The sequence below is a fragment of the Anoplophora glabripennis genome, unplaced genomic scaffold, assembly GCF_000390285.2.
Source record: "Anoplophora glabripennis isolate ALB-LARVAE unplaced genomic scaffold, Agla_2.0 scaffold747, whole genome shotgun sequence".
Classification (NCBI taxonomy): domain Eukaryota; kingdom Metazoa; phylum Arthropoda; class Insecta; order Coleoptera; family Cerambycidae; genus Anoplophora; species Anoplophora glabripennis.
In genome coordinates this window covers 120354-136155 of record NW_019416878.1, presented here as the reverse complement: position 1 = coordinate 136155, position 15802 = coordinate 120354, and the positions used below count along the sequence as shown (strand labels likewise).

Genomic DNA, 15802 nt, shown 5'->3' with positions numbered 1-15802 from the left:
ACAAATGTTGTCTTGCTTCACCATAAATTAAAACGATATCCATCAACTCTGAGTTGCTATACACGCAAGCCATTTTTGACACTAACTACTAAAAAACTGATGTAAATACCACAGATAACAGGTAAAAACTACCGCAACGACGGATTTCAGTATTAGGAGTCACATGGCTCTCCACGCGTATTGCGAATGACGCTAGAGACTACAGTTGTCCAGCTATGTAGTGGTTCAATGTGCTATAACTTCAATAATTTTTTTCTCAGAAACTATAAGGATTTTACAAAAATTTTTACAATATTGACTCCATTTCTCATGCCGCATCTCTTCCCAATTTTTTTTGGATAAGTTGTGAATCACCCTGTATATGTTAGGTCGGTTTCCAGGCTTTCGTTGGCAGTATTTAAATAATTTATGAGCCGGTGGTAACCACTTCTTGATATTTCGAAAAAGAAACTGTTTAAGAACTTTTTGCAATGAGGCTATTTTAGTGGAAATCTGCTGCATACTTTTAAAAATTTTGCAGGTAAAAAAATTTAATGAAGCTCATTACGAAAACTCCACAGCATATTTCCATGACTTGAAGTTGAGAGATTTTCAAATATACTTTCTGTTCGGAAAATACGTCAAGAAAGTCCCGAAAGTGATCTTACAGGTTTTAGTAAATTACGTTAGTAATACGTCAACTCAAGGTTAAATTTTTATTGTTTTGTTTTAAAACTGTTTACTAATGTACATACATAATAATATTTAAGGGGGGAAACCACATTAGGAGGCTGATTTTCAAGCATTTCTCATATTTTTTTTTAAGTGGAACAAGTTGATTAGAATTTGATCAAACTTGACATTATTTTATCAATATTTTGAACTACATTAAAATTTTTTTTAAAGTCATTTGTGTTGAAAATGCTAAGTTATGGGCTGTTGTCCACCGGGTATATTTATATAATATGTTGATATTTCAAACCTACAGTAAGCTTGAAAGAAACATATTTCTGGCTTTTTATGGAAAGTGACATTTACCAGGGTGTAAAGTGATTCACTTCAGGTAAATGTCAACATTCATTGAATAACGAAAATAAATGTTTGTTTCAAAAAATATCTTATTGTACATGAAAACATTCTCAACAAATTTTATTCATATCAAGTATTACAAATTATTTTACTAAATTAATTGTAACATTCGATTGGTTATAAATGGCAACAGAAATTGTTAAAAAATGCTGAACATCCTGGTAATGCTTTTAGTACTGGAGCTTGGCATTTGGCCAGATATTTTTGCAATTTTAATCTGAGAATCTGTAGACTTGTGGACGTTGAAAAAATTCCTTAACCCTAATCTCTTCAACTGGAGGATGTCATCACCGCTATTTACCAATAGTGTGGTTGCCGTTCTTCGGAAGCAGTGTCCCGTGTAAGTTTCACAATGCGGAAGCTTTAGAAACACTGCAATTTTTTGGGAAATTGACTTATCGAATTGTGGCCACTTGGCTGGCGAGTGATTTTACCGTATCTTAATTGTAAAAAGAAGTTTTCCTTTAGAACGTCTTAACGAAATTCGTCATTCTTCATTACTCACTATAAATACCCATGACTGATATGTTTTTGATGTAGGAATTTCGATGTGAACCTTATTTTCCACGATATTAGCATCAGCCAATTTCATGTTATACATTTCGCCACTTCGACAAGCACCTGATACACCAATTATTATGAGTGCAACCTTTATAATAGGTAGCATATCATCAGCTGCATTCTTCAAAAACGCTGCAATGTACCTACTGGAGAAAGTGCTTGACTTTTTGGATATATATCCTAGATTTTGTTGTTTTAAAACTGCCAATAACTTTAATATTTAAAGTAGTACGCAACATTGAGTAAAGGGACCAAAGGGCTTTTTGATTTTGGCAATTTCGCTAAAATATGCCAGCACCATAGTGTCAGAAACAGCTTTCTGAATACCTTTTTGCGAACACCAACTCTTGAAAACATCATAAACATTATTGTACTTTGCACGACTCTTCTTAAGTAACAAATCTTTTTCCAAACTTTCGGTGGCTTCTCTCAGTTGAGGAGGAGTACAAATAATTTCTTCTGAATCGCTCATTGTCTTCGAAAACACTTTTATGATAACAATTTATGAAAAATGTAACTAATTTGAGTTTGAATTTTTGACTTTTTTTAGTTCCATAGTAACCATTATCAAAATTCCAACTTGCATCTAAACGGTATGGTTGTAAATATAATAGTATACAAACCTCGGCGAAAAGTTTCATTCTTGTCTCGAGAAATGGTTCACCTCGGCGCTACACGCTTTTCTCTCGACAAGAATATACCTATTATTTTTCAGTTTTTTTACTGCCCATGAAAATCTAGATGACCCATCGGAAAATTAGTTATTTTATGTTGTAGGTAATTACCTACAATTTAAGGTACCTACCTAAAGTCATAGGTCGTCTGGATTTTCATGGGCAGTAAAAAAAGTGAAAAAACATGTAATCTTGCCATTTATCTGTAATTTGCCAACTTTGCGTCACTTCTTTCGAGTCACTTTTCTGATGCAAATGCAATAAGGTGCCTACTAATATTTTTTTATGTTCAAACTTTAATTCGACCGGACTATAACTAAAAGAGGCATATTTGTTGCCTATTATTTATAAAATAAATTAACGAATTAATGAAATACCTATTTCTAATTTAGTTGCAATAAAATAAATATCAAAAAACAAAATTATGTACCTTCTTAAATAAAGAGTAAGCTTGTATTTATATTTGGCTATTCCAAAAACTCCTCAATTCGCTGATTTATTCAAATATCTTAAAGCGTTTTTACATAAGAATTTACAAAAAATTTTTCAGTTTGTGCAAAATAGTGATTAAATAATTATTTTTACAAAATCCTTTAGGTTAGCGGATTAGCTAATTAAATTTCCTTTAAAATGGTATATTTTTTTCGATACGTTGAAAATTCGTTGAGTAATCGCCGGCATAAACTCGGAAAATTGAAAAATTTTAATTTCGAGAAAAATGAATTTGAAGTTTACGGTAAACGACGAAAATTGCGATTTTTTTAAGACACACGGCTATTTAAGTATCCATTTTTCGCCTAATCAGCAATGTCTGCACCATAAAGGAGACCTTCTTCCTGTCCAAATTGCAGCTCTCATTTTTTTTCGCTAATCGACCTACTCCGCCTCCCTCAAGAACACTTGCAAAAGTAGCCCTAGCAGCTAAACCGTTCGGATTTCCCTTTAAAAATTTAAGTGTATTCCTGAAATGTTATACTTTCCATTTGTGTAATAAAATAAAGTCAATTTTTCGATCGATTTATATGAGGATACCCCCACCTAGTACAATTTAAAATTATTTCGAATGTTACTTAATGTGAAAATAAATCTGCTGTTTCTGATGCATACATAAATTATTTGTAGTATTATATCTACCTATTTGCCGATTTTATCCTGATAATAATAAAATAATAAATGATTTTATTTGCAATTGTATACAATAAGTTAACACAAGATTACAAACAAAAATAAAAAAAGATACAAGTAATACAAATTGCAAAATGGCAGAGTTCAGGTTAAACCTGCTCTTCCTCTCAACCAAAATTATATTTACAATCAATTTTTTCTGAAACAAACAAGTAGAAATAAATTAAGACAAACATATTTAAGATAAGTACAACAAATTACATTTAAAAAAAACAGTAATTATAAAGATAAAAGTAATACCACTGGTACAAAAAAAATGTATACTATACAGGGTGTTAATGAATAGGTGTTACAAACGGATATGGTATGTAAAAAATCCAAAAATAAGTGCAGTTTACTTAATAAACATATGTCCTAAAGCGGCTCATTTTCGAGATACAAGGCGTTGAAATTTAAAAATAATAAACTATTTTTTCCTGTAGCTCCGGTATTAGTTAATATTTCTTTATCAAACTCAACAGACAGATTTACTAGCTTAAAGGATGCATAAATATGGCAGAAACCATTTATTGGCTTCTTCTAGTGGCGTGCGATAGGTGTCGTTTCACCTTTTATCCCCCCTAAATTGTGCGGCACTGTACAAATATTAGTTTTTCGTATGTTTTTGAATTTGCTAGTATTTTTTACGTAAATAATGTATACTTGTTAGACTTCCATAAAATGAGTATTATCAAGTTATTAACATTTACATTACTGAGGTCACCTTATGCTCCAAAAACTATGTTTTTCTATGCTATGCTAGTTTTCGAGATACAAAAAGTTAAAGTTGTTTAAAAGGTATTTTTATTTTGCACAAAAAAATTACAGTAAATGCTCAAAATTACGGCCACCAGTAGCGATACAAGCGTTAATTCTTCGAAGCATATTTGTGTACATTCGGTCAAAAGTGCCAGGCGTCGTTTCGATCTCCTGCGCTGCAGCTAGAATGCGTGCTACCAAATCTTCTTCTGACTCAACAGGAGTTTCATAAACTAGACTCTTCATATGGCCCCACAAATAAAAGTCAAGCGGGGTCATGTCTGGGGAACGTGGTGGCCACGCCATAGGTAATCCACGGCCAATCCATCTTACACCGAATTGTTGATTAAGGTGATCTCGGACAACAAGCGAAAAGTGCGCTGGCGCACCATCATGCTGCAGCCACATTTCCTGTCGAATGTTTAATGGCACATTTTCTAATAATTCTGGAAGTACTTGTTGTAGGAACGTTAAATAAATAGGACCTGTAAGACGATTTGGAAGAAGGTGCGGACCAATTAAGCGCCCGTCAATTATACCAGCCCAGACATTGACGCCAAACTTCTGCTGAAATCTAGTGGAGCGAATGGTGTGAGGGTTTTCTTCAGCCCAGACATGGTTGTTGCGAGAATTAAAGATCCCTTCTCGTGTGAAGGATGCTTCGTCTGTAAAAAGCACAAACCGCGGAAAATTTGCTTGCAACTGACACTGTTGAAGAAACCAATGGCAAAAGTTTAGTCGTGGCTGAAAGTCGGCGGGAGTTAAAGCTTGAACCTTTTGTATATGATAAGCGTGAAGCTGTTGCTCGCGTAAAACTTGCCAAACGCTTACATGGTTTACATGCATATTCTGAGCAATACTTCGACTGCTGGTGGATTGGTTTTCTTCTATCCTATTAAGAACTTCTTCTTCGAACCTTATCGTTCTGCGGTTTCTCCTTACCCCGCAGTTAACCCTATTTGTTGTAAAAGTTCCTGTTTCCTGCAACCTGCGAAACACTCTTCCAAATATCTTATGTGAAGGGGTTGGACGATTTGGAAATCGGATTGAGTATAACCGACGGGCAGCCCTGCCATTACAACGCGCTTGACCGTACATTAATATCATGTTTGCATAATCAGCAGAAGTATATTCATTCATGATGTATGAATGTTTTAAACGAATGGATAAAGATATCTATCTAATAATTAAAACTTACAAACTAAACTTTACACTAAAATAACAATAATAATTAAAAACTGCCTCGTTTCACAATCGAAAATAATTTGACATTAAAATACAAGTAATGTCAACGGCAAATGTTTTTTTTCCAACATTTTAAACTTGCTTGAGGAATACGGAAACCTTGAATGTTTTGTATCTCAAAAAGAAAAAGCGACACATGTATGCATTTACTAAACAATTTCGTGAAAAATTTACTCAACATGTCACTTTTTAAAAATTTTTGGTTTTTGGAGCATAAGGTGACCTCAGTAATGTAAATGTTAATAACTTGATAATTACTCATTTTATGGAAGTCTAACAAGTATACATTATTTACGTAAAAAATACTAGCAAATTCAAAAACATACGAAAAACTAATATTTGTACAGTGCCGCACAATTTAGGGGGGATAAAAGGTGAAACGACACCTATCGCACGCCACTAGAAGAAGCCAATAAATGGTTTCTGCCATATTTATGCATCCTTTAAGCTAGTAAATCTGTCTGTTGAGTATGATAAATTAATATTAACTAATACCGGAGCTACAGGAAAAAATAGTTTATTATTTTTAAATTTCAACGCCCTGTATCTCGAAAATGAGCCGCTTTAGGACATACGTTTATTAAGTAAACTGCACTTATTTTTGGATTTTTTACATACCATATCCGTTTGTAACACCTATTCATTAACACCCTGTATATTATAGTATTAAGAAACATCTATCGGATAACATATTTTGTTTAATCTTTGACTTAAATATTGGCAATTTACATGTCTTAAAGTAACAAGGGATTAAATTGTAATATTTGGTAATTTGATAACTGAAGCAGCTCTGAAATGTTACATGAGTTGGTACAGATAATGTATTCTTAAATCTTATATTCAAATTGTGAATATCGTTCTGTAAGTAATTTTATCTTAAAGATGTGGTGGAGTTTTGAAACATATAATTTTATGAAACCGGCAACAGCTATGTAGTAACTGTCTCTGTTCAATTCTCAACCAGCCAATTTCTTCAATTTTAGGTGAAATATGCTCACGCCTTCTAACATTACATATTAATCTTACACACAAATTTTATATTTTTTGTAAACGCATCTTGTCATATTTCCTTAAAAAGGGGTAATACACCACGTCACAATAAGTCAAATGGGACAATACCAATGCATCACACAAGGCAATTGCAAATTTTAATTTCAAATTACCAAAAGACCGTTTAATGATCATATTTACTTGTTCGGTGAATTTTAACGAAGTGTCAATAGTTAAGCCTAGATTTTTAGCAATTTCTGTTGATTGCAATAATTGTTGATCACCGCATAGTTTAACATTGACACTATTTTTAAGTCGGGCTCTAGCAGAACGTGGGCCATATAACAAGTTTGGATTTAGAAGGATTAATAGAGAGGCAAAATTTGTTAGAAATATTTAAAAGGGAATTTAAGTCATCCGTAAACATGTGGCCTATAGAATACTTCTTTCAACCAATATAAACAGTTACAAGAGCTAATAACAAAAAACATAGATTTTTTAAAAAAAGTAAAATTAAAAGCTTCAAAATACCATTTCTTTTAAAAGTTTTGGCATTTTTTTATGTGTGCAATTAACATTTATAAATTCTATGCTCAAGGAGAACTTCCGGAATAACATTCCTATGTAAAAAATAGTACTTATGATCTCTTGATTATAATAATTTATCGTTAGTTATTTAATTTACGTCATTCAGCATAAGTGTCGATTATCGATCAACAAAATAAGTTACATTTAAAGCTTGACACAAATTGTATTAAAACAATGTCTACATGGTTTTGCTAATGTGTACTTGTGGAACATACCACTCAGTAACGAAAATGGCTGTTCCACTGTTAATACTGTCCACACTTGTAACATCAGTTCTCAGTCAAAGCTGTAACATTAGAGATACAGACGAGGGAAGTGTCTGCGTCTGCAATGCAAAATACTGTGACACTGTTCCAGAATTGGATGTATCTACTGGAAAATATCAACTGTATTCTACCAGCAAGGCCAAATTAGGCTTCTACAGCACCACCGGATCTTTCGTTGAAAATACTGATGGAGAAGAAAGCTCCATCACTGTCGATCAAGAGACGAAGCATCAAAATATCATCGGATTTGGTGGGGCTTTCACAGACTCTGCAGGTATCAACATAAAGGGACTACCAGAAGCGGCACAAAAAAATTTAATCGAAAGCTATTTTGGTAGCAACGGTATCGCATATAATTTGTGCAGGGTTCCCATTGGTGGAACTGACTTTTCAACAAGAGGATATTCTTATGATGATGTTGAGGGGGACGACACGTTGGAACATTTTGCGCTTCAACAGGATGATTTGGATTACAAGGTACATTATACTAAATATTACTTAGATATGATCAGCAACATAGTGATACTTAATCTTCGACAAAAATACTGCGATTGTATCGCAGGTGTCTTTATTTACATCAATGTTATATGACGTTTCAGTTGATTATATCAAAACCATAAAATCAAGTAATGATGCACACTTTCCAACACCAACTTGTATTTAATTTTGTAAAGGGTGTTAAAGAAAATGCAAAAATTTTTTAAAGTAAAGACTATAATATATTCATTCAATCAAATTTCGCGAACGTATGTCAGAATTAAGAAAAATAGCGATAAATAACCTTTTAGCTTATTAATAAACATGTTGGTTCTTTAAATTGTTTCGCGATATTTTCAGGACGGAAATGAATCAATACATCCCTTTAGAACGACATGACAAATAGGTACTACAATTTTTTTGCGTTATTTTAAAAGTCGTTCTAACTGTAAATGCTGTACAGCGATGAGTTTTGAATTTATTAACAAAAATGTCCGTTTTTGAGGTTAATATTCCTGGAGGTATTAAACCCGAAATACTAATTTATAAAATCAAAAATGTCTCCACACTGGTTGACTTTAGCTATTTTCAACAAGTATACCGTTTTGTTAAATCCAATCCAATATTTCATATTTTGTTACTAGCAACTATACACGAGGCCCGAAAAAATGTTAATACTTATAATCCATAACATTGCTTGTAGAGGACGCCTCGCATGCGTGATTATTATTTTATTTTTCCCACCCTGAAACATTCTCTCACTAGAAAATTGGAGACATGTCTGACTAAAACTTTAGAAATTATTAAGGCAAAACCATTTTTTATTTTTCACTTTGACATCCTGTACCTTTTTTATTATGCGACTTGGAATACAGGTATGTTAGGTTTAATCAACTTATTCTCACCTAAGGAATTTCTAGTATCATTTCTGCCCCTTCGTATAATTACACCCTGTATATCAACGTCGAACATAATAACTTCGTATATAATAAATTATAAGTTAGCGTACACTAATCTCTAAAAAACAATAATTATAATATATATTATTTTGCTCTAGATTCCCTTTATCTTACAAGCAAAGGCATTGAGAAACGACAATATTAAACTATTTGCCTCTCCTTGGTCAGCGCCAACTTGGATGAAAACGAATAACGATTGGTCTGGCATGGGCAGACTTAAAGATGAATACTATCAACTTTGGGCCGATTACATTATGAGGTTTTACGAAGAATACGATAAGAATAACATCTCCTTCTGGGGTATGACTACGCAGAATGAGCCTAGTGCTGGATTCGCAATCTCTACGAAAGTTAATTGTATGGGCTGGTCGCCCTCACAAATGGTAAGTGCCTCCTATGGGAGAATGTATTATCAAAATTTTGAAATAATTAAATAGAGAATATTTCTGCTCCTTTCTAGTGACGCAAAACCATAGTCTAGTTTATAAGATGAGTTTATATTACTATAAATATTATTTTTTTATGATCGCTAAGTTATGGAGGTTCTCATTATACAAATTTCATAAAAAATATATTTTCTTGCAAAATATATTAAAATATTAGGTGACACAGTAGACCGGGCGAAATAGTTTTTTTTCAAAAATCGTGCCTAAGTCGAATTTTATGGGTTTTAAATTAAATAAAAAAAAATAAAATATTTGCTCATTTTTCAGTTTTTCGCTTATATCTCCGAAAATAAGCCTCTAGTTGAAATAAGGTATACTTATCAATTTTGTTCCTGAGGAAAGGGTCTAGCCGTACTTCCATCGTGAAACTGCCCCCAATAGGAACCTATATCGTAACCTATGTATATTGTAGAGGGCGCTAATAGTAGTTGATCAAGTAGATATCAGCTCTATATCTTAGTTAATTTAGGAGGAAATAAAATAATGTAAATGGCAGTGTTACGGTACACTTTACAGTTTATTTTACAGCAGTTCCTATGTGCCAAGCCTAAATAAAAGTATTAAAGAAAGACAAGTAAAAATGTTGTAAATCGATTTCTATCAGATCTAATTGAAACTTTGAAAAAATATGTAATAATTGACTACGTCTTGCCTAACAGCATGCCAAGTTTCATTAAAATCCAAGAGGTGCAACATGTCGAAAAAAAATTTAAAGTGATTGAACCATCTTACGACTACTATGTTGACGCTTTTAATTTGCATTATATTTCAATAATCTTTGGAAAAATTGCATTGTGACAGCTCATAAAAAAAATATCAACGCTTGGTGGTTTCAACTAGCTTATTACAATGTTTTTTTATCTACTTTTATAGTGATTAGCGAATCGAATTTAATTCAGTTTGAGTTAAGATAAAGAATTCTTAAGTGTAGTTTTATTTTTGTAGGTATTCAGCAATGCAATAAAGAGATCTTACGTTCGTTAACATTTTGTTGTCTAAAACAGAACTACGACTGTAGCGCACTACATTTAATTCAACCAATCAGTTAGCTATACTCGATTCCTTACCCATTTTCTTCTGTTGGGCCGTATTGCCGTTTGAAGTTAAAATGATTGTAACTATATTTATGTGTTGTTGCTTCACTGAAAGGATGGTTAAGTTAAAATTTTGAAAAATTGATTAAGTTTTTAATTATATTCAGATGAATGGCAAAAGGGACAGTTGACGAATTTCTGGTCTACGAAGACTTCATAAAAATAATATGTATTGACTAGAGGACAAAAAGTTCCATTAAAAATGTGTAAATATATTAATTCTATGTATAAAACTACACATATGGTATTAAGAATTCTGTGTAATTATTCATATTTATCTCTGCATGTTATATTACTACAATTATTAAAATTATNTCTGAATTTTTAACTAACTAACACATCAACACAAAAAGTAGCAAAACACTACTATTTTTTTATAAATGCAAATTCTCTAGCGTTTCTGAATTTTTAACTAACTAACACATCAACACAAAAAGTAGCAAAACACTACTATTTTTTTATAAATGCAAATTCTCTAGCGTTTCTGAATTTTTAACTAACTAACACATCAACACAAAAAGTAGCAAAACACTACTATTTTTTTATAAATGCAAATTCTCTAGCGTTTCTGAATTTTTAACTAACTAACACATCAACACAAAAAGTAGCAAAACACTACTATTTTTTTATAAATGCAAATTCTCTAGCGTTTCTGAATTTTTAACTAACTAACACATCAACACAAAAAGTAGCAAAACACTACTATTTTTTTATAAATGCAAATTCTCTAGCGTTTCTGAATTTTTAACTAACTAACACATCAACACAAAAAGTAGCAAAACACTACTATTTTTTTATAAATGCAAATTCTCTAGCGTTTCTGAATTTTTAACTAACTAACACATCAACACAAAAAGTAGCAAAACACTACTATTTTTTTATAAATGCAAATTCTCTAGCGTTTCTGAATTTTTAACTAACTAACACATCAACACAAAAAGTAGCAAAACACTACTATTTTTTTATAAATGCAAATTCTCTAGCGTTTCTGAATTTTTAACTAACTAACACATCAACACAAAAAGTAGCAAAACACTACTATTTTTTTATAAATGCAAATTCTCTAGCGTTTCTGAATTTTTAACTAACTAACACATCAACACAAAAAGTAGCAAAACACTACTATTTTTTTATAAATGCAAATTCTCTAGCGTTTCTGAATTTTTAACTAACTAACACATCAACACAAAAAGTAGCAAAACACTACTATTTTTTTATAAATGCAAATTCTCTAGCGTTTCTGAATTTTTAACTAACTAACACATCAACACAAAAAGTAGCAAAACACTACTATTTTTTTATAAATGCAAATTCTCTAGCGTTTCTGAATTTTTAACTAACTAACACATCAACACAAAAAGTAGCAAAACACTACTATTTTTTTATAAATGCAAATTCTCTAGCGTTTCTGAATTTTTAACTAACTAACACATCAACACAAAAAGTAGCAAAACACTACTATTTTTTTATAAATGCAAATTCTCTAGCGTTTCTGAATTTTTAACTAACTAACACATCAACACAAAAAGTAGCAAAACACTACTATTTTTTTATAAATGCAAATTCTCTAGCGTTTCTGAATTTTTAACTAACTAACACATCAACACAAAAAGTAGCAAAACACTACTATTTTTTTATAAATGCAAATTCTCTAGCGTTTCTGAATTTTTAACTAACTAACACATCAACACAAAAAGTAGCAAAACACTACTATTTTTTTATAAATGCAAATTCTCTAGCGTTTCTGAATTTTTAACTAACTAACACATCAACACAAAAAGTAGCAAAACACTACTATTTTTTTATAAATGCAAATTCTCTAGCGTTTCTGAATTTTTAACTAACTAACACATCAACACAAAAAGTAGCAAAACACTACTATTTTTTTATAAATGCAAATTCTCTAGCGTTTCTGAATTTTTAACTAACTAACACATCAACACAAAAAGTAGCAAAACACTACTATTTTTTTATAAATGCAAATTCTCTAGCGTTTCTGAATTTTTAACTAACTAACACATCAACACAAAAAGTAGCAAAACACTACTATTTTTTTATAAATGCAAATTCTCTAGCGTTTCTGAATTTTTAACTAACTAACACATCAACACAAAAAGTAGCAAAACACTACTATTTTTTTATAAATGCAAATTCTCTAGCGTTTCTGAATTTTTAACTAACTAACACATCAACACAAAAAGTAGCAAAACACTACTATTTTTTTATAAATGCAAATTCTCTAGCGTTTCTGAATTTTTAACTAACTAACACATCAACACAAAAAGTAGCAAAACACTACTATTTTTTTATAAATGCAAATTCTCTAGCGTTTCTGAATTTTTAACTAACTAACACATCTGTGGAAGATGAAGGAAAAATGTCAAGACCAAGAGAGTAAACCCCCCTACTCCTGCGTTTTTGGAGTCGCTGAAACCGAATATATATAAAAAAAATTAACTAGCCATTTCACCATTACCACCTCCATACACCCCTGAAATGTCAATTCTCATACAAAGTCGAGTAGGGTGAGTATTCCTATGTTTCTGGGCCACTAAGAACGAAAAAGACTACCAAAAATGAATAAGACCCCCTCGTTACCCCCTAGCGACACTTTACCACCCCCATACACCCCTTTATGGGGGTTGAAGTGTCAATTTTCATACAGAGTCGAGTGGGTTGTGTATGCCTACGTTTCTTAGGCTGCTGAAAACAAAGAGGACTACCGAAAATGAATCCAACCCCCCCGTCAACCCTCAGCACCCTTTGCCACCCACAGACACGATCTTATGAGGGTTAGAATGGCAATTTTCATACAAAGTCAAGTAGAGTGTGATTCCGGGTAACTTTTGAGACGAGTCCCATCGTCTCTCATAGTTCACGGTACTTTTTCAACCGTAAGTCCCCTCGCCATTCAGAAATCGGAGTACTTTTTCAACTTTCCAAGGGGTGTTCGTGTGAATACCTACCAGTTCGTGAGAAATAAGAGGGTTCACAAGTTGAACAATCGTGAGGGGTGAGGGAACTTACGGTTGAAAAAGCACCCTGATTCGTGAGAGGCGAGGGGATTTACAGTTGAAAAAGTACTCCGATAAATCCATAGAAACGTAAATTATGCATTTTCTCACCAAAAACACTTTTTTTGATAAGATACAACCTGTATACATACATACGTAGCATTCTCAATTGAGATCAAATAAAAATTCAGTTTTGAGTTTTGTTATACAGGGTGTGACGTCTTTGATGCAGAAAATTAAAAACCTAGACTCTTGACAATAAACGAAGTAAAATAATATATGCTACCATACGGCGATTATGAGATTTGAGTATCAAAAATATTTTCCACAAAATTACAAGAAGTGACAAAATGTTAATGCCGGTCCTGTTTAACATCGCGCAAAAAACAGTGACCTAGTCCGCGCTCCGCACGACAGTAACGACACCTGTGGAGTGTCAGTCAGTGTCAGGACTTGCGGGCAAATTGCTGCTAAGTTATGTCAAAAAGATCGCGCTTCTGCTGTTTAGACGTTAAGTGTTTATTAAAGACGATTCTTATTTTTTATTTTTTAAGTTATTGCTTTAACTAAATTGCCAATGAATAACGAGGACAACAATAATACGTTTACTACTATCGAACGTCCTGACATGGTGATAGTTATAATAGCGGTAAGTTTGCATCTTTTTTGTTTGTCGTGATCCAACCTATCACTTGCTAAAATAATAGTAGTCTTTTCTGTAATACCATGTACTTTGTTTCTACAAACCTCTTGTCTGGGATTGCACATTATCATACCGTCATTTGTTTTCGACTAATGACGTCATCGACATTTTTTTTAAATAGCAACCCCCTATTTTTTTTCTTGATTCTGAAAGATCGTTTCATTGTCGAACCGACAGTATTAAAATGTTGCCATCTTACATAGGAAAGTTTTCGAGTAAATGACGATTGAATGATAGAAAACCCAAATCAATTAAAATAAAGCAAAAACAATATCTAATTTAGTTTTTCGAAATGCCTGAAGTTTTTTATGGATCACGTAGGTGTAAATCCTTACAAAGTGTCACTGTCATACCGACTTTCTAGGTATTTAAGCGATATAAAAATTATTGTTGAATTTAAAGTATTACGGCACATTTAACTGTCACACAAAGTATTGAAATTTTAAGTCTTATCGGATACGGGGGATGTTTGCGATTTATTTAATGAAAATCATCCAGATCGTCGTATCAGCCAATCAACAGTCAGTAAGGTAGAATCTAAATTTAGAGAAACTGGCAACGTTGTAGATATTCCAAAATCTGAACGTCCAAGCGTTAGTGAAGATCACAAACAGAACATTTTGATAAGTATGGTAGATAATCCTCATAATACTTCACGATTGGTTGCATTAAACAATGAAATTAGTCAGACGACAGTGCGGGAACTTAATAAAGACGATCCCGACCCCCACGCCGCTTACACTTTTGTGAAATTATGATGGATTTATGTCAAATAAATAGAGATTTACACCGGCAAATACTTTTTTCAGACGAGGCTACGTTTTGTCTCAATGGTACAGAGAACCGTCAAACTTGCAGGTATTAGAGTCGGGAAAATCCTCATTGGATGGCAGAGACACATACCCAACACCCACAGAAATTAAATGTGTGCCGTGTGGGCTGAAATAGTTGACAACAGAATAGTAGGGCCTTTCTTTTTTGAAGTAACTTTTACAGGAGAAAGATATATTTAGAGTTTTTACAAAATAACCTTGTCCCAGTGCTTGCAGTAATTTTTCCTAACGATAATGACCCTGATATTCCTGATGACACCATATGGTTTCAGCAAGACGGCGCACCTCCGCACTATGCGCGCCCTGTTAGAGATTTTCCTGGACAATTATTTTCCTAGGAGGTGGATCGGCAGACGAGGACTGATAGAATGGTCCGCGAGATCCCCAGATCTTATACCCCTGGACTATTTCTTATGGGGCTACTTAAAGTCCAAAGTGTACGTTAATAGACCACATAATTTAGGAGAACTCCAAAATTGTATTATAGATGAAATACGCAGAGTTACCCCAGAAATAATTCATAATGTCCAAGAAGAATTTCTACACAGACTTGCGTATTGTCAAGAAGTCGGTGGGTGGCAATTCAAACACTTAATTTAGGTAGAAATGAATTGTATTTGACATAGAAATTGTTATTTTTTTAATGAATAAAATTTACGTTTTCTAACAGTCAATCGTCATTTACTCGAAAACTTTCCTATGTAAGATGGCAACATTTTAATACTGTCGGATCAACAATGAAACGATCTTTCAGAATCAAGAGAAAAATAGGGGGTTCCTATTTAAAAAAAATGTCGATGACGTCATTACTCGAAAACAAATGACGGTTGAAAATCGCCTTTTATGCTAAAATATGTATTTTTTAAATTAAAAATCGACCTGTTCGAGGATTTTTCCCAAAAAAAATTTGTTTCGTTTTTACTGAATTTATTCCATACTTTAGGCGCGTACTGTATATTTA

The 15802-nt window shown here is 32.7% G+C and overlaps 2 protein-coding genes across 2 annotated transcripts in view; both read left to right on the top strand.

Annotated features, from left to right (window-relative positions):
* Positions 1-15802, top strand: part of LOC111691999 (putative glucosylceramidase 4) — a 44005-nt gene that overhangs the window by 19943 nt on the left and 8260 nt on the right. The window lies entirely within an intron of this gene.
* Positions 7253-15802, top strand: part of LOC108910804 (putative glucosylceramidase 3) — a gene marked incomplete in the record, with an annotated part of 32313 nt that continues 23763 nt past the window's right edge. The window contains 2 exon segments of the mRNA XM_023455622.1: positions 7253-7792; positions 8850-8940. Of these exon segments, the coding sequence (XP_023311390.1) occupies positions 7280-7792; positions 8850-8940 (604 nt within the window).